The 25,232-nt window shown below is 56.3% G+C and overlaps 1 protein-coding gene across 1 annotated transcript in view; it reads right to left on the bottom strand.

The window, feature by feature from the left end:
* Nucleotides 1-25,232, bottom strand: part of LOC116433536 (tyrosine-protein kinase-like otk) — a 43,786-nt gene that overhangs the window by 9,709 nt on the left and 8,845 nt on the right. The window contains exon 2 of the mRNA XM_031991702.1: nt 23,862-24,164. Within this exon, the coding sequence (XP_031847562.1) occupies nt 23,862-24,164 (303 nt within the window). The remainder of the gene's footprint in view (nt 1-23,861; nt 24,165-25,232) is intronic.

Genomic DNA, 25,232 nt, shown 5'->3' on the forward strand with positions numbered 1-25,232 from the left:
CCGGCTCGAATCCTCGCGAATGAAATCCGCGCGGAGCGGCGCGGCTATTCGACGGCGAGCGGCCGGGAATCACCGAAAAAAACTTGCGGGGACGGAATTTACTTTACATGGATGCCTGGTTACCCGTGAAATGGAGACGAGTACTCCCGACCGGCGGCCGCATCCCCGAGGTGGCATTATTAACAGCCGACTGAGCCCGCGCAGCCTGTCCAATCCCCTTACTTTTATCCGCGACGATGCTTCTACCCGTCGACGACTTTTTTTTTCCACCGCGTCGAAGTCGAGCCGAGCCGACTCGGGGACGAGACGCGTCAAGAGGCCAGATTTTCTACAGTGTCTTGGGGGGAAACGCGACGACGCTCCGCGTTCGACGTTTCCCTTACGGGCTGATTACTTTGCGAATTAATCTTTTCCCTCTAATGCGCGCGTTTTCCCGTCTCCTCGTTCCTTTCCCGTGACAAGAGAAAGCTCGACGTGGATCCTCGCCTACACAGGACATCACCCGATGTTGCATTTCAATCGGAGTGCGGCGTGTCTACGGCAAACGAGTTCTGTTTCTCGGTTCTAGGAACAATCGAGTCGAAAGGTGGTCTATAAGTTTGCAGAATTATTTTTAAACGTCGAGCATCGTTTTTCAGCTGTTTCGGCTCGAGCATCTCGGGAACGGAGATTGCAGTCTTTGGTCTTTTCTAGCAGGTTACGTCGGGATATTTTAAATTTCAGGAACTCCTTTCTTGCGTTCACGAACACCTCGGCAAAGGATCTTTTGATTATTCACTCGTAAATTACATTGATTCCCGAGAGTCTCCCGAGGCCCTTGTAGGTTCTCCAGAGGCTGTCGGGAGTTTCTAAGGACCTTTGAAGGTCCGCAGGAAAACCCTAGAGACTCTAGAATCCCTCGAAGGACCCTATGTTGCCCCGAAGGCATACGGAGACCTATAGCTGCAGGCTTTGGGTTCCGAACGAGCACCCAGACGTATCCTGCCAACTCGCTGCTCCGAGGGGAACTGTCAGTTTTCAGTTGCGTAGTTCTATTCAACGCTTTAATCTATCCGGCGCGCATGCAACTTTCGCCCTAGCGAAACCAGATGAAAACCGACGATTCAACTAGTCGATCGTGTAAAGAGTTCCCGTACGACAAATGATTTCCGGTAGATAAATGCTACCGTAAATCGGGGAAAATTAATGGTCTCGGGAAGAGTCCCGCGAGCGCGTTTCGCGAACCCTATATTCGCATCGCTTCGCGCCTCTGTGCGCGACGCACGAGTTCGAAACACCGATGCGAGCTAATGGAAGACGAGTTACCTGTCACACGATTCACGGAAGTATTTCGCGCGACACGACAAAGCATGTAATCGCGCGATTCAATTACCCCATAATAACGCGGGGCGACAAATGCGCGATAGCGCGTACAGATCCACCGCAACAAACGATCGGGGAATACCGTCGGGGCGGCGCGAATATTTCTGGGTGATCTCGAGCGGGCGTCGAGCCGAACCGAGCCAAGTCGAGCCGCGTCGGAGTCTGGGAAATAATAATCGAAACCCATTGATATAGAAAGCGCGTCCTTTGATGTATCTCGATTACTTCGCGCCTATACCGTCGTCCGCGTCGATATTAATTACTAGCAATTAGCGGCGCAGCTAACCCGCCATTATACGCGCGCTAGCGCAAGCGAGGCGTTTCCCGGCGGCGCGTTAACTTCGCAAATTACTCCTTTCAATACCGCATCGAACAACGTCACTGGAACAACGTTTGCGGACAAAGCGGCGGCACGTTGGGGAGGAAAAGGAAACAGCTGGTTCGAAAACGTTCCGTCCGGATAGCGGGTACCCTTCGCTCTCTCTCTCTCTCTCTCCCCGCGCTACTCCTCCTCGAGCGGAGCCGCTCTCCGCCCCTCGTCCCTCGCCGGTGTGGTCCGCGCGTTGCTTTGCCCGTTCTTTCACCCTTTTCCCGCGGCGGCCGGGGCCTTGGGTGCGCGAGCGGATTAAAGGGCCGCGTTAAAATGCCCGCGCCCACTCTTTCCTCCGACATTGAGTCCATTAAGGAGCATTAATCTCGAGGAGTTATCCTCGAGGAGCCAGATATTCGAGGGCTGCCGCCCGCCGTCGCGGCACAATGCGACAATAAAGAATGACAAAGCCCGGAGGAAAGACGGAAAAATCACGGAGGGATGACCGTGAGAGGGCTAAAGCGAGGAGGCGGGCAGAAGTTCAGGGACAAGATGCGCGGCGGGGGAAGAAGACGCGAGGGGAGGAGGGGGTGCGTAAGGAGGGCTCGTTTGTAATCGCGAAACTCGGTTTGCGTTTCTGAGGTCTCCGCGAGATTTCGCCCGGCCACTCGACTCAATTTCCTCTCTCTCTCTCGATCTCTCTCGTTCGCGTTCTTCCGTCGCGTCTCCCTGTTCGCCGCCCTTTTACTTGTCTCTCTCCGTCCCACTCGTCCCGGCGCACGCCGTTTCTCCGTCGGTTTTATAGGGTTTCCCCCGTGTCCTCCTCGCGCGGCTCACTCCGCTACTCGGAAAGCCGTGTTTAAATGCACAAACGAAGCGAGAGATCAAAGACGCCGCCCGCAGCGCGGCCGCTCGCCCGCGCGCTAAGTGAGAGCAACAGAAGAAAAAGCGAAGAAAAGGAGAGCAGCAGCAACGGGCGAACCGGCGGCAGAGAGACAGAGGGAGACAGAAAGAGAGAGAGACGGGGTACAACGAGTGGAGTCAGAGGGAGAGAGCGCGCGGAGAGGCCAGGAAGAAAGGGAGAGCAACGTTTATTATTATCATCGCGTACGCAGCCAAAGACCGACCGCCCCACCTTGGCCGGCGTTCCTGCTCGCTCTTCCTCGCTGTTGCTCGTTGCTGCTCGCCGTTCCTCGCTCCGCCACGGCATCCACTAAACCGTGCAGTCGAGATTAACTTTCGTGTAAACACCGTGGAAGACGCGCGTGCGTGCCAAGCTCGCCGCCTCGTGCAGCCACAGCCCGTTCTCGGAGGAGTCGGCCTCCTCTCCGGCAACCTTGCCGCGAAGATCGACCCTGAAATCCGCCGCCTTTTCTTTCCCGGCGTGCCTCGCGCGCCCGCGATAACGATTCCGCCCCCGCCTAAACAAACTCCGCGTTTCTCCTCGGCTCCGCGAACGAGAAACCATCCTCTCGTTTTTCGACGGCATTGTCCGCGGCCCCCGGCCACGCCGCGTCCACGCGCGGGACGATAATTAAAAATTCAAAGAGCTCGGTCTTCGGGGAACGCCGGCCCGTCTAGCCGACGGACCAGCCGTCCGGCCCGCTCGGCCGTAACGCGATATCCCCTTTTGGGGGGAGGCGATATCGGGAGCGGATCGTGAACGCGTCGACAGATGCGTGTAATCTCTTCCGGGGGAGCGGGACACGTCACGGCCCGGACCACCCAGATACGACACAGTGGTTCGAGTCAGCCCGCGGCCAGACGCGACCGAATTAGTGGAAACCGCTCGCAGACGATAATAATTATCGCGGCGCGTTCCGGCGACGACCGGGCATTTGCTCGAGACGCGGGTGCTCGAAGCGTAACCGCGGCAGGATGACTCTTCAATTATCGAGAAGCCGAGCGAGACGCCGCGGAATCTCCGGCAATTCCGCGAGGAACGAGGAAAAGGAGGGTGTTATTGCGCGGGATTAGCGGAACGCGTCTTGCCAGAAATATCGCGAGATCGGCCCTCGATGCTCGCGGCGCCGATAACGAATCATCGGAGCCGATTAACGAGCCGGTTATCGCCGGGCGGCGAGCTTTCGCGCTTTGACTTCGAATTCTTTCGCGCGCAGGCGGCGGGCGTTTCTCGTTAATGGAGTGTTCTCGACGGGAATCGGACGGAAGCCGTTCTCACGCTCGATTTCAGTGTTGTAAAGAGTGCAGGCGAGCAGCGCGAACGGGGAAGATTGACAGAAAAGTCGGCGGACGGAAGCTATCGTTGCCCGGGTCACGAGGCGATCGTTGCCGATAGACGAACTTGAAATATCGGGGAAAGTTTCCCCTCGCCCCTCGGAACAACAGCCTTGGCCCGCGGCCGGTGTAACTGCGCTTGCTATCACGGGATTTTCGATTCGCGAGCCGGTCGCGCGGAGAAAGGAGAACCGAACGATTCGGGGACTTTTTTTTTTTGTTCCTTTGAAAGCGATGCCTCGAGCGGGAGGAAGTTCGAGCTTCGCCAGCCCCGGTTCTCATCGGCGAACGGGAGCGTATCGACGCTGAGACAATAGTTTACGAGTTCGAGGGTTTCACGGGAGCGTGGCCCGAGGCGGTCTCTAAAAACAGCCGCGAAAACAAACGGCGGAAGTGGCTTTTCCCCGACAAAAGGGGGGAAAATTCACGTGGCGGTCGGGCCAGGGCCGATATTGAACGGAGCAGCACGCTCGTGAGCACGAACGATCGGAGCAATAGACTCGTTTGGAGGCGGGTTAAAAGGCGGCGACGGTCGGCCCTTTTGACAACCCGGAGCGTTATTAAATTTTTAATATGGACGAAAACGGAATGGCCCGGCAACGGAGAAATATTACCGACGGCCGCGGGAGCCGATCGATGTCGCGTCAAACGAAAGCGCCGTTCGTTTCGAGTAGCGCCGATGAATCCGTGGAAACGCTTTTGAAACTGTTGCGCTGTTGCTGTTTAGCGTTGCGTACCGTGGCTGTTAATGAAGCAATGATTCTGATTGTATATATATATATATATTTGTTACTTATCGTATTATATGAAGAAGCGACTATCAAAATATATACGGTACGATGGTTTTAAATAGAACGCGAATAGAAACGTATGTCCAACAGTAGCGTACATTTTCTGGAAGAAACGATCATCGATGAAGATTTCAAATTTCAAACTACTCGGCGTTACGCGAATTAGGAAGAATATAGACACTCGAGGATGTCGCCGATAAGACATTTCGCGTTAGGTTGTTGATCAGCGAGGCCTCGCGGTTGCGAGACGCGAATCGCGTATTCTCCGCGCAGTCATCCTCGCCGAGAGACGTGTCGGGAATACATGCGTAATGCACGCCAGTCCATTTCACGGTATTCTCCATAAAGAAAATCTAAAAATCATCGAGCTCCGTCGCGAGCGCGCCTCGCCGGCTAGCCGGCGGGGAGCGGTTAAAAACGCGAGACAATAATTTTCATGGCGCGAAAGCAATTTAGCGGCATTAATTCCCGTCGCCGGCCGTGACTACGCCGCTTTTTATCTCGCGCGAACAGAAAGGAAGGATCCTCGAGCGGGCGGTGAAACGGCAGGCTCGAAAAATGCTACTTAAAAGGAATTCTTCTCCGACGTTTCCTCGCGGGGGCCGTTTACGTGCATTGTAAACGCGACGCCCGGTGAAAACGAGCCCCTGCGAGCTAAAGGGACATGAAAGGAAAAGGCTCGTTTGACGCGCGGTCACGATTCAGAAACTGAATCTGTTTTTTCTGGAGTAACTTTAGCTCCCGCCTCGGCTGTCACGGTGCACGACGCGCGGCCGCGCATGTGTGCGGGTGGCCGCCTCGGTACTACGCGGCCGCCGCTTCCGAAAAACCTCGAAATTCGTCGTCTATTCGGTAACAGGTGTCGCTCGTTTCGCCGTCGCCGGAGTGCCTGAAAACATTTCGAAAATGGCGAACGCTCTCGCACGGAAAATCGACCGCGCCTGACCTCCCCCGGCCTCGTCTCGCTGTTCGGAGCAACATTTTCCGCGTGTTTCGCGCAGCGTCGCGGGAGGAAAGGAGGAAACGGGGATAAACGAAGGAGCGCGTCGAGCGCGACGCGGCGGGTGCTCGAAAGCGATTTTCCTCGTTGGATCGGGACGGGAAAGGAGGCGAAAGAGGCATCCGTCGGCCGGGGAACTAAAAGCATCCCGTTTCAAATCTAATATCCCTCGAGAAGACAAAGCGCACTCCCCTTGTGGATCGTTTACGTACATTGTAAACCGAAAAGCACATGAAAGAATGCCGCCAAAGGGGTGACGGCCGCCGGTGGCGGGGCAAGGGGGAGAAGAAAAGCACGGTCGAGCACACGGCGGAGCGCAAACGGCCGGGTCCCGTGGACGTTTTCCGCCGCGGAACCGCGCCCGTCCGCCCCCCGTCCCCGAACTGTTTATCCTAGACGCGCAAACAAACCGAGCTTTTCCCTGGAAACCTCCCACGAAAGAAGGAGCGCGCACGCCGCGCCGCTCAGGCACCGACCGTGCCCGGCCGCCTAGTTTCCGCTGAATTATTACCGGGTTACGCGGCGTCGTGTCGAGAGACGCGGCTGGCGGACCTCATTCTTTCGGGGGGACACGTTATAGTCTCGCGGACAGCGCGAAAAAACGAGCGGCGCCGCGTCCAAAGGGATAAAGGGAGAACGCCACGCCGACAGAAGGAAACGCCGAGGAGAAAGAGGCCGAAAAGAGAGGGACATGAAAGGGTGGGCGAGCTAATTCGCCGACAGGAGTGTGGGCCGGAGACACCGCGACTGTCCGCGCTCGTTTCCAGACGAGCTGCGGAAATTCGATAGCCGTGGCTCGCGATACAGCCGGAAGTTTGCTCGCTAACTCGATACCGATTCTATGGCTCATCGGCGCGATGTGTCCACGGAACGGACGGGTCACGCCGGAAGGGTACGATGGTTCATCCAATTAAACCTTTGTACTCGTCTTTGAAGTATTTCACTGGAAACATCGATCGTCCGAGATTTCGACGATATTTCGTACAAGTTAAACAGTGCGATTAACCGGAAGATGCGGGCGTTTACAATTACGATTATCCCTCTAGGATAGTAATGATTTTGAACTCGAGTTACTATCCCACGATCTATTCCGTGTCTACATTACGACTTTGAACACTTCAGACTGTAATCGTGATATACATTCAAGACACGTAACTTCAAATGTCTAGATCTCCAAAGCTCCTGGCCAACTACACACCCATTATGTAAGACAGGAATTTGCAGTGAAATGAAATGGTGAGAGCCTTGAATATTACTCTCTTTACTCCGACGTTCCTCGCTCGAAAGCTAAGAAAGATTGCTCTGAGAAGGGCACCGATTAGTTCGAGGACCCCTCCTCGGCGTGGCTCTCCCCGTTCATTGCACCGCGAGACTCCGGGACGCTTTCCCTCCGCTAAGAGTATCCTACATTAAGAAACCTAAATTATCGATACATTACGCGAATCTTCGTATTAAATATGAAATTAGTCGGCGATCGAACCTTCCTCCGATGACTCGCGATCACCGGGAACGCCCGCTTCGACGCGAAATATCACGAACACGACTCCCCGGACTCCAATATCCCTGTTCGACGTTCCACCGCGATTCCTCCCGAAGATCGATCCGATCCTCGTTTACGGAATTGCTCCCCGTTCGCGCTGGATGCGCGGTGATTTCGTCTGGCCGGTGAACCCGGCCGTAGATCGCATCTCTTTAAGCTGGACGCATCGGATGGAAGTAATCGCGGTGCCGATATCCGCACCCTTTAAAGAGTTCGAAGTTTATGAATGGAGTCGGTGACCCACAGACGAGGCAAAAACTCGAGCAGGCCGGCAAAAAAAGGCGGCAAGAAAGGCGCGGCATCCTCGCGTCCAGACGTTGCCGGCGGAGCAAAAAACGAACGGAGGGGGGAAAAAATACTCGAGCCGGCTCGGCTCGCGACGAGGCTAGGCTGAAAAAACCGGTTAGAAAAAGTACGAGCTCGAGGCCCGCGCGTAACCCGAGAACCATTGTCGCCGGCATCGGGCTATCCGTAAGTAGCCGCTCTGAAATCCGAGCCGCTCATTGACGCTGGGACAGGGCGCCATTTGTCGTGCCGTGATCCGAGAACGCGCACTTCGCCGAGCGCCGTTCGGAGCTCGCCGAGGGAACCGGCGGCGCTCGCCGAATCAGCGCGAGAAAGGCTTCGACGCGTTGCCCGATAAATCGCCGCGACGGCTCGCTCGAACGCTGCGAACAAATGTTCCGCTCCGATCCGTATCGTCGGTATTCTTTCGAGTCCCGTTGGCCGTTCGCCTCTCGCGGAACTCGAGACGATATCGCCTCGATGCAGATAAGGGCGCAGCGTCGAGCTCGATATACCTACGCTATCGGTTCCCTCTCGGAACTCTTTCCTCGTCCGTTGTTCTCGACGGACGAAGATGGAACGACGCGGTTTCTCAACGTACGCATGCATTATTAACAACCGAATAACGAGCGACCGAGCTAGGAGAGGATCGAGACCTTACCGATCGCGCGTGTATCGGGTGTGTCGGACGAGACGGAGCGAAAAGTTTCGGGACGAGGAACGACGCGGTCGCCGCGAATCGTATCGCGATGCAGCGGTGCGACGATCCGGAAGGAAAGGGGATCGGATCGATTTCAATGTCGAAAATTGACCGGCTCCGGATAGAGGCCCCGTGCACACGGCCGTCCCAGTTTATTGCGGCGGGAACGCCTCCGGAGTATCGTCGGAATCCGGATCACCGGGGATTTTCGGCAGTCGAATAAACAACTGGTTTTTTCGTTTTGCCGGCCGGGGCAGGCCGGCTTGGAATCAGCCGTTCGACTCGCAGCGCCGCGTTAAGGGATAAATAGAAAGGGAAGAAGGAGGAGAGAGAGCCGGCAGCCGGCGTGCCGTCTGGAAGACGAAGAAAGCGAACCAGGGGTGAGACGGCCAGATGGAAGGAGCGAAGGGGGGCTAGAGAGAGAGCGAGAGAGAGAGAGAGAGGAGGTATGGAGAGAAAGAGTATGCGTCGGCTGGAACGAAGAGAGACCACGGGACATCGAGGCTGAGCGGCGGAGCGAGAAAGAGGAAGGAGAGCGGCGTGCACGAGGGAAAGAGACGGAGATGGGTGCAGGGTGGCTCTGTTCGGGGGTCGGTCGTTGCCATGGGGATGGTAGTAAGGCAGGGAAAGGGAAGGGAGGGTCGGTCGATGCAAACGCACCATAAAGTTTTATGGCTCTCCAGAACTGTACCTATCCGCCCTCGTCTGCCAGCTCTGGGTCGGCGACTCCGTTCCGAGCTTCGGGAAAACTACTCGCCTAGCAGGCTAGAATTTTTTCCCCGGCGAGAATCGACGATTCCGCCCGAAATAAAAGGAATCTTCACGCTCGACTGTCCTCGGACCGCGCAATTTATCCCCGGAAACGCTCGCGTTTAACAGAGCCACGCGTCCAACGTCCGAAAAGCGTGGCTCTCCTTGAAAAATGTTTCCCCATAGCGGACGGAGAGCTGCGTCGAAACTGCCGCTACCGAGATCGGTAGTGTACGATCGATGGAAAAAGGATTATAAGCGGACAACCGACGGACGCGCAGCGCCGTGGAGATTATCGAAATATGTCCGTCGGCCGAAACCGGAGCGGGGCGTAGACGACTGTTCGGGGGAAAACGCGAGAACTGCGAAACGCGCGAGAGTCGCCGTGAAAAGAACGTTTAATGTTAATTATCCGCGATTCGTCGGGCGCCGGAAATCGTTTTAATTGAGCGACGAGATCCGCGACCGTCCGGACACCGTGAACCGTTAACGAACGAGAATCGATTCCCGCTCGATAGTCCCGCGTCGCGTCGGAGTGCGGGCTACGGGTTCGGCTCGGCTCGATTCGATTCGATTCGATTCGATTCGATTCGTTTCGCGGGACAGGGGTGATTCTGTTAATGGAAAAAAGGGCGAGGGGACAGAGAGCCGGCGACGGGTGGAGGGTTCGACAGGGATTTTTAGGAGCGAAGTTGCTAACGAACGCGACTCCGCCTCGTTACTTCGCGCGCCGCAATTATTTCGCGCTGCTTCGACTTTCAAAGCTGTTTATACATTATACATCGATCGAACCGTTAACCGGTGAATAATCCCCCGCGATTCCCGTATCGCGCCGATTGAATTTTCGGGGAAACGCGAGCGCGCCCCGGCTCGCTGTCGTCGTCGCGTCCCGCGGGAACGGTCGCCGTTGGGCCACGGGCTTCTCTCCTCTTCGGCCGGCCGCGCGCGCGTCGATGGTATCGCCCCTGTCAACGAGACACCGAAACGCGTTTGCATCCTTTATGACGCGTCGTAAAAACGAGCAGATAAATTCCGATCCGGAATGCGACCGGTCGTTCGAATCCCGTTCCGAGATACGATATCGCTCATCGCCGATGACGGACGCCGGGATTACCGGGGTAATAAAAACGGAGGACAACAGACAGCGAGCGACGATCCGTTTGCTTTTCAGGAAACGAGAGAGAGAGAGAGAGCGGCCCGACCGACGCGACACCGTTCTTCGGCAACGGAGATACAGGGATACTGTTCGCGCACGAGAGATAGCGCCGTGAGAATCGGTCCCGTCGGCGCGCCTTTGAAGGAATAAAAAGCAAATATTGAAACGCGCCGCATCGTTGGTTAGGTCGGCCGGCGTGTTCCAAACTTCTCGCTGCCATTATTCCGCGACGAATTCGGAGCCGGCGATTTACTCGCGACAGGCTGCCGCCGCGGCGACGTCCCTCCCGAAAATCGGCGAGAACGATTTCGGATCCCCCTCCGCGGCTCGCCGGAATCGCCAGGTAGCACCGTCTGTCGAGGAAATAAAACGTTTACGAGGATCCGCTCCGTGATCCGCGTCGCCGAAAAAAGACCGATCCTCGCTTCGAACCGTTCCTGAATTATCTAATTTCGGCAGGACTCGAAGACGAAGCGAAACGATGGGAGACGAACGTGGCGAGCGAGAGAAAGGGAACTCGCGCGTGTGTGGACGAGGGGGAAAGAGAAAGAGAGAGAGAAAGCGAGCGAGCCGAGGGAGACCGAGTGTATTGCGAACGTGCTCCGAGTGCCAATCCTCGAAACCACCCCAAGAGGAATACAAGAACCACGCGAGAAAGACGATGGCCAGGTTCCAGGAGGAGGAGGAGGAGGAGGAGGAGGAGGTGGAGGCAGTCGACCGGGGAGACAGGGATAGGAGCAGAGGAGGAACACGGTAATTATTTTCGAACCGTCAAACTCGCGCGCGAAGGGGCGATGCCAGGCCTCGTCTACGCGTCGAGGGTTACCTAGGCGAATAACGCGCTCAAGGTTTTCTGAACGGCGTGCAACCCGGCTCGAGCGACCGCCGCCGAATCGCGGTACGTACGTCGCGGCGGGTCCCCACATCCACCCTCGAAAAAAGTTTGCACCGTCCCCGAAAGGTACCCGCGTCGCATGCCAGATGCGTCGCGCGGAAATATCTCCGGTTACTCCGGCGCCCGCGCGCTCGTTAAAAAGTTACCAAACGGTCCGGTTGCCTCTCCCGCGAAACTTTCGCGAACTACGCGGAACTATCCGGACGACTGGCAACTGTACGTAATTCGATAATGTACGATCACGGCACGTTCCCCGGTTTTTTCGCGGTCCCGCGCGCCGCCGGGCGTCTTCCGATCGATCGGGCGAGAGCGTTCGAAGGCGGCAGCTACGGTGTTTCGACGGCGTTTAACACCGGAGACTCGGTTCGCTGCCGGTCGCGATTAAAAATCTATCCTCCAATGGCGCGGCCCGTTTCCACGGTGCGGCCGGTAATTGTAGGGCGAACAAACACCGAGCCGGATCGGGTATCGCGTTCACCGGCACGATAGAATCTCAGACGCCTCCTCGTCGAACCGTCGAATCGCGCTGTTTGCCGAGTAAGTGTGACCGATCCGTTCGAGCACGCGCGAATTAATCGAACGGACGGATACGCATCTGTATTCGTGCGGGTCGGTCCATTTATGAGCTCGGTGGCGTGTACAGTTCGATAGACTTTTGTTTTTCCTGCGCATTGATTTTTTCCTCGGTCTTGCACAGCGAGGACTGATATTGTTGTTTTAATCAACGCAAACTGCACGCACGCAGGTGCTCGTTCGATCGCCGGACTCCGTTCATCCGGTAACGCGATCTTTTTCCCCCGACTCCGGAAATTTAAAAAACTTTATGATCGACGTTTTCGTTCGCGCCCCCCGGAGACGACGCGAAATCGCGTGGAATTGCTCCGCGGAACAACTCCATTTGATTCCGACGCGAATCGTTTCCCGGATGAGAAGAAGATTGCGCGGCTCGCAATAATTCACGCGGCTAACTAAAGCGTCGCCTTCGGATCTTTTCACCGCGAGCCGAAACGTTCTTGCGCGGATATTTCCAGCGAAGCGTTTCCGTTCGATTCAGGAGCTCCGATCGGAAGACCGGGACACGTCGGCGATCGATCGTCGCCGAGCGGAATCCCATCGTGGCTCCCGTATATTGCAATTACAATGAGAATCTCTCGCGGGGATTGGAACGGATAAACGAGGAGGCAGAAAAGCCTGCCGGCACGGCGAGAGCATCGATTCGAGTGTGCACGCAGGACGGTTCCAGCGGGCGCGAGTCGCGTTGGCGGCAGATAAAATAGCTGAAAATAGTGTCGCGTATCTGCGGCCAGATACAGGCGGTACACCCACTACGCGGCGAGACGACGAGACGCGGAGATAAATTAGTTTTTTTTTCCCCGCGGTGCAGCGCGACAGCCACTTGGACGGCCACGTGCATGACTGCAGTTTGACGGAACGATTTTGCATTCCCTTTCTGCGGAGCGGCGCGCACTCGAGCCGACACGCGTGTACACAAAGCCGCGTTCTCTGCTCCGCGGAGCGTGAAAAATTGCGCCGAGCATGTTTGGACAAGGTAAAAAATTCATGGGGGACAAGTGGCTTACGTGTTGCATTGTCGGGGAAATTGCAGCCGATCGCGATTCCTCGTCAGCGCCGAGGAACCCGGAAACGCCGAGGGTTACCGTGGAATTGCCGTTGATACCTGGCGACGAGAAACGAACCTGAAGCCGGGATTCGCTTCTTCTTCCATCGGATTTGCTCGTCGAGTCTCGGTGCTTCCGTTTCCGGAGAAAAGAAAAAAAGACGCACGAGCACGGATGAAAGGATCGCGCATCGATCGACGGTTTACTCGATTCCAGACGGGGACTGCCGAGTCAAGGAGCGAAATCAACGAACCGTACGGAAGAAAGAGATCGGGTGGGAGGGGGACGCGAGCGTTCCGGCGATATCGGTTTGTTCGACGGTCTCCGTTTTCGGGCATTGTATCGGAAGAAATATCGGTGTCGCGGCGAGGCAACGGGAACGACGATTCGCGTCCGCGACGGCGAATCGCGCGGGTTCGGATCGTCACCCCTTTTCGAAACGGTTCCCGGGGCAGCGAACGCGATGCCAGATCGTCGAACAAAAGCGGCCATTGTCGCGACTGAAAATCAGAAACGGCGAGATCACTTCCGTCCCCCGTCTGTGCTCGAGTTCGAGGGTCGTGCCGAGCGCACGCTAGGCTCGCCTTCCCGCGTGAAATTGAGCCAAACAATGCGCGCCGCGTTGCGACGATCGATGCCTCGCGCGCGACGAACTCTCTCGCCGTGACGCATCCGACGATTTTAGTGTACCGCAAATCCTCCCCGGGCTCCCCTCGCCACGTCGATTTCGACGAGCTGTTTCCGGAATCGAATCTCGCAGTTTCCTCCGAAGGAGATTCGGATCGGCGAGATAACAGCGTCCCCGAGCGCGACGAATGACACGGGAAACGGAACTAGAAGCGGCGGAGCTGGCACCGTGCGAGTTTTCGCTTGGTCTAATGGAAAAAGGGGAGACAGAACGATAAGGCGGGAGTATCATGGGTCGCCAATCGTGCTGGATGAAATTCGAAACAAGCAATTCTTTTATATTCAGCGATTGATAGGATTAGAAGTCTATTAGAGGTGACTATGTTTGTATATACGAGTCGCTTAGAAGCTAATGCGGTTAAGTTCAGGAAACAAGCGAGGAAATTTATGTTTTGGCTTCTGAAACAATTATAAAACGTATTCAGAAGCTATAAAGGAAACGAGTAAATCGGTTAATAACTAGAAAGAATATTATTTATTCCATTGAAATTGATAAAAACCAGAAAATATCAAAAAGTGTCCTTAACCGAATAAGATTTTATTTGTATAAAAATTCAATTGCTTTTGTTGATTAAATATATTTGAAACTGTTTATGAATGCATTTTCGTATGTTTTGAACCTTTCCCAGCAGCTTCCCGTCAGAACCAAACGATTCCACGATAATCACAAAAATGACTTGTGCTCAAGCAGATTGGCGATCCGTGACTCCGCGCTGGGATGCATTAAAAGCGCGAGCCGCTAAAGAACGACGGCGTTTTCGAGCGATCTGAGCGCAAATGGATCGTTCGGGACGGCTCCCTTTCGCTCTGCCGAGTATCGTCGCGGGGCCACTGGGAGAGCGGAGAGAGGCGTCTCGTAATCACAAGCCGCGGCTGCATACGCTTCCGTAATTCCCAAGGATCGAGATGCATCCATCAGCGGCGGGTCTATAATACGTCCATCGATGCGTTCCGCGTACCAGCGAAATTAATGGTCTTCAAAACACATCCCCCAGGCGAAGGAAAGATCGATCTTATCGTCGGAAACGGAGCCGGCGAGTCTAGATCGACCGCGTCTCGCGGAACGGCACCTTCGCCCGCTTTCGGGGCAACACAGGGACTTTATCGCTATAAATTTTCATCCTCGCTCGGGTCGTTAAATATTGTTCATTCGGGGTAACAGCGGATTAACAACGGTAGAGTAGACTGCCGATTAAGTCGGCCGGTATGCACCTGGCGTCTGGAAAAATTACTTGCGGCCCGAGCGAAGTGGCGCGCCGTTAAGCGCGCGCAATGAGTCAGCGTTCGCTTATTAATTTTACGATCAGACCGCCGCCGACTCGGCCACTCACGCTTTTTCCATCGGACGAGGGAATTCCGGGCGGCGACGAAAAATCCCGTGGGGATTTGCGGGCCGCGTTCGTTACGATTTCCTTTTCCGGAGAAGAAAACGCAATTTTCCCGCGGCGAGCGAGCGGGAAGTCCGAATAGTTTAGTCGACGGCGCGTTGCCCCCGGGGAATCGAGGCGACGACAGCGCGATATGAAAAATACATTCGCCGTGTCCCCGTGAAATAACCAATTCCGGGCGAGCTCGGTATTATTTCTCGTTCTCGTCGCGGCCGTCCGTTTCTCCCGCGGCGGATCCGGTCCGCCGGCATTCGCGGCGACGACGAGCTGCGCCGCGCCCGCTTACATTGAACTCCGAGGCCTGCAGCGGGGAAATAAAACACTCGGCCGGTCGCTGGTCGATTTCGCAGGTGGTTTTCCCGAGTGGCGGCCGTTCTCTTCGCTTTTTCTCAACGCGACATCGCGGCGTGCCAGCGAGCGCCGAACGAATCTCGCCGCGTCGCGAGACGAGCTGTTTCATCTCTCTCTCTCTCTCTCTCTCTCTCTCTCTATCTGCCTCGTTCCTCGTCACCCTTTCTTTCCCGCTCTCTCGCTCTGTTCCCTCTCTTTTCTCGATTTCTTTTTTTCAGAAGACACCGTTTTCGCACATTTGCCGGGTGAACAGGTGTCTCTTCTTCGTTCGCGAGGCGAGCCAGTCTCGTCGCTTAAACGCGCTCCAACAACTTGTACGCGCCGGCTTTTTTCAGCACGGTCGTACATCTAATTAGGGAAAAACGTGCCGGGTTAATTAGTAAGGAGCGTAATTAATGAAAAGGCCTGGGTCTTCCGTATTCATCGGACAGATTCTCGCGATAGGGTGGATCTTTCCTTCTCTGCCGTGTTTTTTGTCTCCCCCCGTTCGCCCCGGTTCTTTCTGCCCCTCCTCCTTCGTCTCCGTCTTCCGCTGTCTGTCCCGCTCCCTTCGCCTCGCGCTCTCGCCGATCGACTCTCTCTCTCTCTCTTTGCCGCGCCTCTCTCCGCGCCGCGATGGATGCGTTTTCTTTCTTTCTTCCTCTTCTTTTTCCTTTTTTTTATTTTCACGCACAACGAAGCACGCGCGCTCTTTCCTCCCCGCTATTAGTCGCGTTCATTTGGCGCGCGTAGCGATCACGCGGTGCTCCCCGGTTAAAATGCCTCGCCGTGTACACTTGGCCCCGATTGTTCGCCTCGATGACGGTAATTTGACAGACAGGGGTTGCGCGGCGCGAAACAAAAGTCGTGCGAAACAAATCGACCGGGAACGCTTCGAAAGGGCTGGGGAAATCGCAGGGAACCAGCCGCCTCCACGGAAATTCTCCTGTTTCGAGTGTCGCGCTTTCAGCCGGGGGAAAAAACCTTCGAAAAAAGCATCGATCGTCGACGCGCGGCGAATGATTCACGATTTCCAGAGGAACCCGACTCCTCCTTGGCCCGGGCTCCTCCGAGAGGAACGGCGGCGACGCGAGATCCGTTTCCCTCGAGTGATCCGGCGCTCGAGGGATGAGCTGCCTCGAAGAGAAAGGAATCCGAAGGGTTCGTCCGGACGACGACGGGTGCACGGAAATCGAGAGTTACAGGGAAACCGTGTTATTCCGAATACGAGTCGCGACGATCCACGGAATGAAAAACCGTGTAGTCGACGGGACGCGCGACGGAATACACGACGGGACACGGCGGCAACGCTCGGAACGCGACAAGCTGGAGAAGATGTTTAGCAAGGGCAGAAAGCATCGGGACAAGCTCTCTCGTCGAGCGTTTTTCTCTCTTTCCGTTTAATCCGTCTCGCGAGCGTCGCGCACAAAAAAAGCACGGAACACCGTGGAAGCGCAATTTACGTGGGCAACGCGCGCACATACGCCGCGCGTACTTCCTCCTTTTTTTTTTAGGGTCAGCCGGGAGTAGCTCGGGCGAAACGGGAGGAACGGGCGTGTACGGGCGCGAGGCGTCGCGCGCGCTACACTCCTGCAATTCATTCGGCACAATGCGCCGGGGCACGGCTAGCGAGAATCCAGCGAGCTCGGGAGACCGAGAGTAGAAGAAAGGAGAGACGAGGAAAGATAAAGAAGTTTCCCCGTGACGCGTTCGTGTGAGCCCGCGACGAGCGTTCGTGGTAGTGTTTTTAAAAAATGCAGCCGCCCCGGGCTGCAGCCTCAACGATTAGCTTACCCCTTCCCTTCCTCCTGTCCCTGCCTGCCCTTCTCGTTCTCATTCTGCTCTCCATCTCCTCCTCCTCCTCCTCCTCCACCTCCTCCGCGTGCTCCTCTTGCTCTCTCTTCCGTCGTCCCCCATCTTTTCTCCTCTCTTTCTCTCTCCGGCTGACGAGCCAACGACGTCAACGTAGACGTCTACGACGACGACGACGGCGACGGCGACGTGCAGCCCGCACGAAGGCGAGACAATGAAAATGCAAGCAAACCCTCCCTGAATTGAGTTCTCCACCTGCGCGCGACCGACCGGCTAAGAGCAAAGAGGCGGACGCGGAGACGAGGAAAGAACGAGAGAATCCCCGTGGCAGGCTCGGCTCGAGATCCCGCGGATTCCCTCCCTTTAAAGGGGATATACATAATTTCCAGCTACCATGGCAACGTGTTTTTATTTCTAGTCCGTTCCGCCCTCCAGCGGATCGAAGCCGCTGCAACTAATTTTTTCCCCGCGAGAGGGGTAAAAGTTATTAGCCCGTGAATCTCTAACGAAAGAGGGAATCCTCCGCGCGCAGTCCCGATTCCTCGCGGCTCGAGGATTTCCGCGTAGCGCCGCCGCTGCTTCCGAATCAATTCGAAGGTACCTCTCGCCCTAAGTCGCCCCGGTTTCTCCACCCTTTCCCACGAACCCTTCGGCCGTGAAATAGCCCGTGCACGGTCGCGCGCCTGTGATTTATCGTCCAGGTGTCATTAATATGCCGATGAATCTGGATCAAGCCACTCCCTTGACGCAGCGCGGTAAATTCATCGCGGTATTTAGGGGGGTCCGTTCGCTTGCTCGCTTGCTCGCTCGCTCGCTCGCTTGCGCGCGCGTTCCTCGTGAATGCGGACTCGCTGAAAAACGCGTATTGTTGCGGCGCACAATACAGGAAGCCTAATTGCCGTTTGGCCTCGCATTATGCGGCCGGCAGGCAGCCCACGAGCGGTGGGGCTCGAAATGCGGAGCAAGAACGCGGATACCCGGCGCCAGATCCTTCCCTCCACCCCGGCCGCGTGCACGCGCGCGAACGCTGCGCCTCGCGATCCCACTTTTCCCCGGAAACGTTTAAATCTGCGAGGAATTATTAACTCGTTGCCGCGGTCAAAGGTGCGCGGCGAACAAAACCGTCGGGACGAGTGGGTCGAACGAGCCTAGCGTATTGTTGCCGTTCGGAAAGACGTTCATTAACCGCCGGGGAAAACAATCGCGCGACTTGCCGCGATTGAAACGTATCAACCGCGCAATCAGCGCGAAGAATGGCCGGGGATACCGCGGCTGGGGCCGGTGCACTGCGCTCCCGATCGAGGAACGCGGCGATATTTTCTCTGAAAGTCAACTTCTCCTGCGTCGATGTCCGGCGGATTGTTATTGCCATTGCTCTTAAACGTCCGGGGATCTCGAAACTGAACGGATTGAGGAGATTCGGTAGAAATTGGAGCTAAACCGAGCTTCGGAAGATTCCTTTTCTATTCCTCCATTTCCCGGTAATCCGATCTCATATTTATATATAATATATATCTTGCGATTCTCAAGTGCTTCCAGTTTCGAACAAATCTCACTGTTCACAGAAACCTAATAAGTCTTTAAACATGGCAGTACATACCATTGAGAGCAATTATCTTTAACCATACTCAACCCAAACTATTCGATGTCTCTAACGGTTTCAAGAGCTACAACGAAAGACACTAAATTTCTCGAAGTACTGCGTGGCGGTCCGATGCATTCTCGAATGCGAGCAACAATCGGAGCAGCTCGAGCGATCGATCAGCCGGCGATGCTCGCCGGCGCGTCTCGTAAGTTCGCGGGGAAATCTTGTACGAATCGGTCGAGAGGCATTGTACGGAACGCGCGCGAGCCGATAAGCGCCGCGAGCTGTCAAAGGCTCGTTAAAAAGTGAGCGTAACAACCGACGACGCGCTGAGAACGCGAAAAGCGGTGGTTCGGCGTGGCCGGTCGATGGGAAGAGCGGCGGCGCGACGCTTATCGCGTAGGAAATGGGATTCCAACGGAACGACAGCTCATCGTCGACGACGCGCGATGCGTGCGGTCTAATTGTCGGGCCACCGACGCCACGGCACCGCGAGGAAGGTAAACGAGGACCGACGAGAGCACGAGCCCACTCCGGTGATCGTTAACCGCGCGGCCGCGCGGCGCGCGGCTCCATTAGAAGCCGAGAGACAGGATTTTTCACGGTGGCTGGAGCCACTTTTCGATCCCATTATCCACTCGTCCCCGGAATCGCGTTAACACTTTCAGTTCTCCTCGAGTTGTTAAATCCCCCGAACCGTCGAGCGGTTTCGGGCGGAACGGGATTAATAAGTCCGGCTACTTTCCCGCCGCCAAAGTAACCAGCAAAGTTTAATTGGGAGAAGGCGCTCGGCGCGGCGTCGTCGGCTCGGCTCGCCTTTAGACGGCTCGGACTCGCGGGGCGCATTCGGAATTCAACCGGTTCGGAGATGTATACTCGCGAACGGGCTCGCGGAACGAAGCGAGACAGAGGAGGCAGCGTCGCGCGATGCACGACCGCTCGCGGAATAACTCGATAAATACGGTCTCATAGAAGTTCTCGATATTGTCTCGCGCGCAGGAAGCCGGGCGGCCGATTCTGCGTACGCGGTGTATAAATCAGATACGATCTCCCGTAAAGCCGACGATACGCGTCGCCGAGAATTCAGCCCCTCGTGCCGCGCCGCTCTCCGCTCTCACTCGCTCTCTCTCTTTCTTTCTCCCTCTGTTTTTCTCTCATCCCCGTCGCTGCTGCCGTAGCTCGGGGCTGAACAACTTCCTATCCATTGTCGCGTATCGCAGCGAGCTCCTTCCTCGTCGCGGAGCGAGATGTTATTTTTTTATTTGGACAAAGGATCCTTCTCGGCGTGTTATTACCCCCGTGCCACCGTCCGTCCCTCGCGTAGCCCGAGCTTCTGTGGCCGCGAGCCGAGGGGTTGAAAATTAAAAGAGGGAAAGGGATGGTTTTCACGGCGTGGCACACGGAATATTCACGGCGGGCCAGCTCGTCATCGCCGAGCGTGTTCGAGAGATCACTCGTCAGACGCTCGACCTTTCGAGGGTGGAAAGTCGCGAGGGCGGTTTCGCGTAGGCGTCGTTTCTCGATATCGCGAGGTTACTCGTCACCGAATACGCGCGATTTAATTACGGTTTTCCCGGCCGGAAAATTGAAACACCGCCAATCTCTCTCACCGATACTCGCTAATTGCTCGCTAAGTTAATGCAACGCCGACGATCCTCGCTCTCGTCGGCGGGCGGTTTCGCGACGCTGCTTCGAGTGCGCGGCCGCGTCGCGAACGACGAGGAGATTAGCTTCGATTTCCGCGGAAATTCGCGGAACGCGGGCGAACTCGACGCCGTGCGCTCCGAAAAACAGCGCCTCTGGAGTCTCGGGAACGCGCGGAAACGTTCTATTTAATGGGGACGAGAATCGCGGCGTGACGCCATTTCTGTATTCCGCGTCGCGGAGTTCTCGGGGCGTTAAAGCGTGTTTACGGGATTAACTGCAACGAGCTCGCCAGCGATACGTTCTCGGGCGTGCGTTGCCACCGAAATTGCTTGGGTTCGCTCCCCCGACGTATAAAAGACAAAGAGAAACCACCGAACTCGAACGGCTGCCTCGTATCTCTCCGTTCACCGGGTTGAAAATATTCTCGAACCATTTTTGCGACGTGCCCCGAGTAGTAAAGATAACTGGACCACCCGGTGGCCGGGCACGAGGAGGTTCGGAGGTATTAGTTGTACGCGAGAGCGGACGTAAATGTCACCGCGCGACCGTTCCTTAACCGATAAGGAATTTTTCTGGGTATACGAACCATTTATGCCCCGAGTTTTCGTCGTGTCAGCCCGCTTTTACGATCGCTCGTTGCGCACAAAGTCTGCCGACGCATTTTTCAACCGCACCGCGCGCGTCTGCAGCTCCGTTTATACGTCGGCGAGAGGAGAGCCGCGCGTGCTGTACAATTTTACTGTTTCAGCACAAATATTGTGGATGCTAGATAAACAGAGCCGTACGGTCTCGCGGAACGCAGTGCCTTAAAAATTGAATAGCCCGGAACTCGGCACCTGCAGCTAGTAATATTTTATGTTACCCGTATAATATTCTCCCGGAAAGTAGTTTCCCAACTGTTAGCAACATCGAGCGAATACCGGACACCTTGCACACCGACGAAACGCAGATCCGAGCGAACGCTTGAAAGATCCGATCGATTAGCAACGGCGAGCCACGGAATATCGGCGTGCGCTTCCGTTCCTGAGCGCAACGTTGCCTCCAGCTCCCCGCGCCGCATACTTCTCCGTCGGTGTTGCTCATCGCCGTAGGACCGGTTCAGCGAGTAGCGTGTAATTATCGGCATTGGGACGCGACGTTAATATTAGTGGCCGCTTAATTAACTGGCCGATACGCGTCCACGGTGTCACCGTGCCGGCGAAACCGAGTCTCTCCGGCCGCGCGCGAGTCCAATGGATGTTCCTGATTTCCGTCGAACCGAACGGAGAACTTCCTAGTCCCCGGTCACCGTCTCATCGATCTTCCGCGTCGAAGGTTCCGCGCGTCCTTTGTGAGCGGCGCTCGGAATCGGCTTGATTAATCAAACGAGGAACGTGATTAAACGTTCAACGACAGGTGTACACAGTCCTTGCGGCGTCATTAAGCTTATTAAAGGCCGACGCGGGGAGGAGCGGGCGGGCGTAGCGAGTCGCCCGACGCGGAACGCGATAAGCCGCGTTTTGTCGAACGCGAGCGAGAGACGTCTCGGTTCGCAGCGAGTTAAAGGACCCGCGGGACGAATGGCCGCGACCGTCGAAATTACGACTAGACGGGGCGGAGGGCGGGAAAACGGCGGCGGGCCGTCGCGACGCGATCCGAAGAAAACGTTCCATCGTCATTATCATTATTATATTTATCGCAATTATCAAAAGAAATCGAGCCGGGCGACGGGGTATTAAGCACGCGCTAAATGTACTCGTGCTCGGTGCACTTCACCGGGTTGGCAGCGGCGTGTAATAATAATTACGAAACGATACATGATAACGAGGTGCCGGGCCGCTAACGACGCCCCGGCGTCGTTCCTCTCTTCCTCGCCCCTCCGCCGCGGCCGTTTCACCACTATTTTCCCTCTTCTTCTCCCGTTCTCGACGTTTCCCCGATTTAATAATATGTACTTTTTTTTTTCGCAAATTTCTTCATTATTCATTCAATATTGCGCCACCGCGATCCGCGCCTCCCCCACACCCCCGAAGCCGCGCGCGCGGTTTTTTTCTCCTTTCCCCGTCGCTTCAGCTCGGTCTCCCTCGTCCTGCGCGCGGAAAGCGCCCATTTTGCACGCGTTTTCAGCTACGAATAATAAAAGAAAAAAAAAGGAAAAAAGGAAAAAGGAAGGCCGGAGAAAAAAAGTACGCTGGCGTTGGCGGGTATCGAAGTGCCAGCCGCTCGTAACATTATATACTTCTCCCGTTCTCCGTTTTCCTGTTTTTCTCTCCGCCGGTCGTGTCGCCCCGTCGCGACGCTCAACGCGGTCGTCGTTGTCGTTGCCGGCGTCGCCCAACGCCATCGCCGCCGGTTTTATTTTCCGCGTTCCCGCGCCGCCACTTCACCGTTTTCGAGTCATTAAAACGCGAACGGCGAGCGTGCTTGCCTCGGCTCGCCGCGCATCGCCCGGTAGCCATATTGGGCAGCCCGGTCCAAAGGCAAATTATCTTGCTTAATTAATGTCGCGCGGCCGAATAATTGGTCAGGAACGCGGCGGGAGGGAGCACGCGGCAACGGCGAATACCAAAAAGGACTCGAGTTCGTCCGCCCGGTATATCGCGAATCGATTTTCACCTCGTCCCTTCGATATCGACCCCATTCTCGCCGTTATCATCCTCTATCCCGATTCACTCTCTCTTCCTCTCCTCGCGTCGCTCTTCGACTCGCGCGCCTCTCGTCCTTCGGCCCCCTCCGTTACAACTTGTCTCTCTCCCGTTTCGATCGGGTCGAGTAATTTCTACGGAGGAGACGTTTGATCTGGGTTTTTTGTGGAGAAAGGGCGATTAAAAAGTGCCGTGAGAATAACGTAGCCGCGGTGAAATCCGTGGTATCGGTCGCTTTGTATCAGCCCCGGCCGCCCCTCCGCCCCGTCGATAGACGGCCACGGGAAACTGTCTTTCCATCTCCGGCGTTCCCTTTTTTCCTTCGTTTCGCCCCGCACTTTGTCGATTAAGCAACGCGAGCGTGAACCGCCCGGATTATACCTGTACACACCGGTTGAACGGTCCCGGTGAACACGGGACCGCGCGAGCACCGCTCCCAGCTCTCCCATCGCAAAACGTTCTTAATCAAGTGTCGGCGTAGGAGAGCGCGGCTCGTTAAAAAATCGTCGAAGGAACGCGCTCGATTATCGCGCGGCCCTTGTCCGCGTTAAACGCCTCGGCTCGCCGTCGACGATTTATACTTTTCGGCCGCGCGGTAACGATTCCCCGGCTCGATTGCGGCCGAGCCCGACACCGTCCGATTAATTGCGAATCCATCGAGTTTTCCGTCTGGCCGACGCCGTCGCGGCATCGTGCCCGCCGGATCAAAGAGATTAACCCTCGGGCGACGGTGCTTGGATCTACTTTGATTCCGGTTTTCAGAAGCCCCGTCTGATTCCACGGCTCGCCACGGTTCATTCGAGTTATCGGTCGCTCGCGCACCGCGCGGGGGAAGCGCGATTAAAAATCTGTCTAGAGGAAATTGATAATCGAGGCTCTCGAGGGCCCCGTGCTCCGCGAGGTCCACGGTTCCACGAACACGAGAACTATCTTTCTATCAATCTTCCCCCTCCCCCCTCGATTCTCCGTAATGCCTCCCGCAGATCCCGTCTTCGTAGAATCTACAATTTACGTACGCTCCGGGCACCGCGCCAAAAGTGGCTAATGGAGAAAGCGGCCCTGATCGGGACAGTCCACTTTGCGCGAGATAAGACCAACGGACGAGGGAAAGCACGGAAAGAGGCGATAAAGTGGGAACTTACATTGGATGTCGATCTTGGCCGGTGTGCTGTCGATGGAGTATCCGGTGTCCTCGTGCGTCGCGACGCAGACGAAGTTGCCGCTGTCGAGGATCCGATTGACCCTCGTGATCTGCAGGTCGCCGCCGTCCTGGTGCCGCCGGGGACTCGGCGCGAGGGGCTGCCCGTCGATCTTCCAGGAGTACTTGACGCGCGAGCTGGGCTGCGCCTCGCATCTCAGACGCACGGAGGATCCCTCGACGACCGAGTGCTCGCCGGGGTTCACCGAGAAGAACAGGTCGCCGTCCTGGCCGAACGCCGTCGCCACTGCGCAAACACGTCGATCAAACGTTACACAACTACAATAAAATTACCGCCTGTCGCGGGACGTTAATCCCGCGCCGTCCGCGCGCCGCCGTTCCCATTGTAGCGGTGCCATGAAAATGGCTCGCATCGGTGGACGGCTCGATACGCGGCGCCGGGGAGAACATGGAAACATACTTATCGCGGCTCGGAAGGGCGCGGGATTCGATGGGATTATCGGTTCGCGGCTCGAGCCCTCGACTTCGGTTCGCGGCCGAACACGACCGGTCCGGTAATCTAGATCGCTCGCCGCGAGCGCTCGGACAGGTGCGACAAGTGTTTTCGATGCGACGCGCCCGAACGGTTTGCGATCGATTCGCGGCGCAATCGCGGGGAAACGGTACGCGCGATACGTTACGACAATTCGGCTAATTATTTGGACAGAGGGCCGATCGAACGGCGCGTCCTCGGGGGAGCTGTTGAGAACGGATCCTGGCGAACAACGACGCTCCGCTCGGAGCGCCGATATCGCGCGTCGACTCGATTGATAATTAGCGCGAGGCAACCGCATTGTCTCGGCGCCCTTTGATTTCCGCGGGCGCGAGGATCTTCGGTTGAACGGCTCGGATCCCTGTTTAACGCGACGTTTTTGTCTCGCGTCGCGATTTAGCGGATTACGCTGAGCCCGTTCCCGTCCCAGCCGAATGCGGATGTATTTCCCTTGAGTGACTCTGCACAGTCTACTCGCCGCGGAGCGCTGTTCCCGAATCCCGACGATTCGCCGGGGAAGAATGGCCGCGGGGATGAGGATCTCCGAATGGTATCCGGTAAAATGTGCGGCAGGTGTTCCCCGCGGAGGATCGTATTCGCATTTTCCGCGCGCGTGTACCCGGATTTGCATAAAGCGGCCGTAAATTCGATCGGCCCGGAGGTCCGCCCGCCAAGTCAACTTTATTAACGAGGGCCGTCGCCGCCGCTGAAATCCGTGCGAATAAATTCGTGTAAGAGGAGGATCAATTTACTCGGGGCACCCGAGTATCGACTTCGTCTGGCGAGACCTCCCGCGGAGGTTAGAGATTTCACGGGAAATTC

The sequence above is a fragment of the Nomia melanderi genome, chromosome 2, assembly GCF_051020985.1.
Source record: "Nomia melanderi isolate GNS246 chromosome 2, iyNomMela1, whole genome shotgun sequence".
Classification (NCBI taxonomy): domain Eukaryota; kingdom Metazoa; phylum Arthropoda; class Insecta; order Hymenoptera; family Halictidae; genus Nomia; species Nomia melanderi.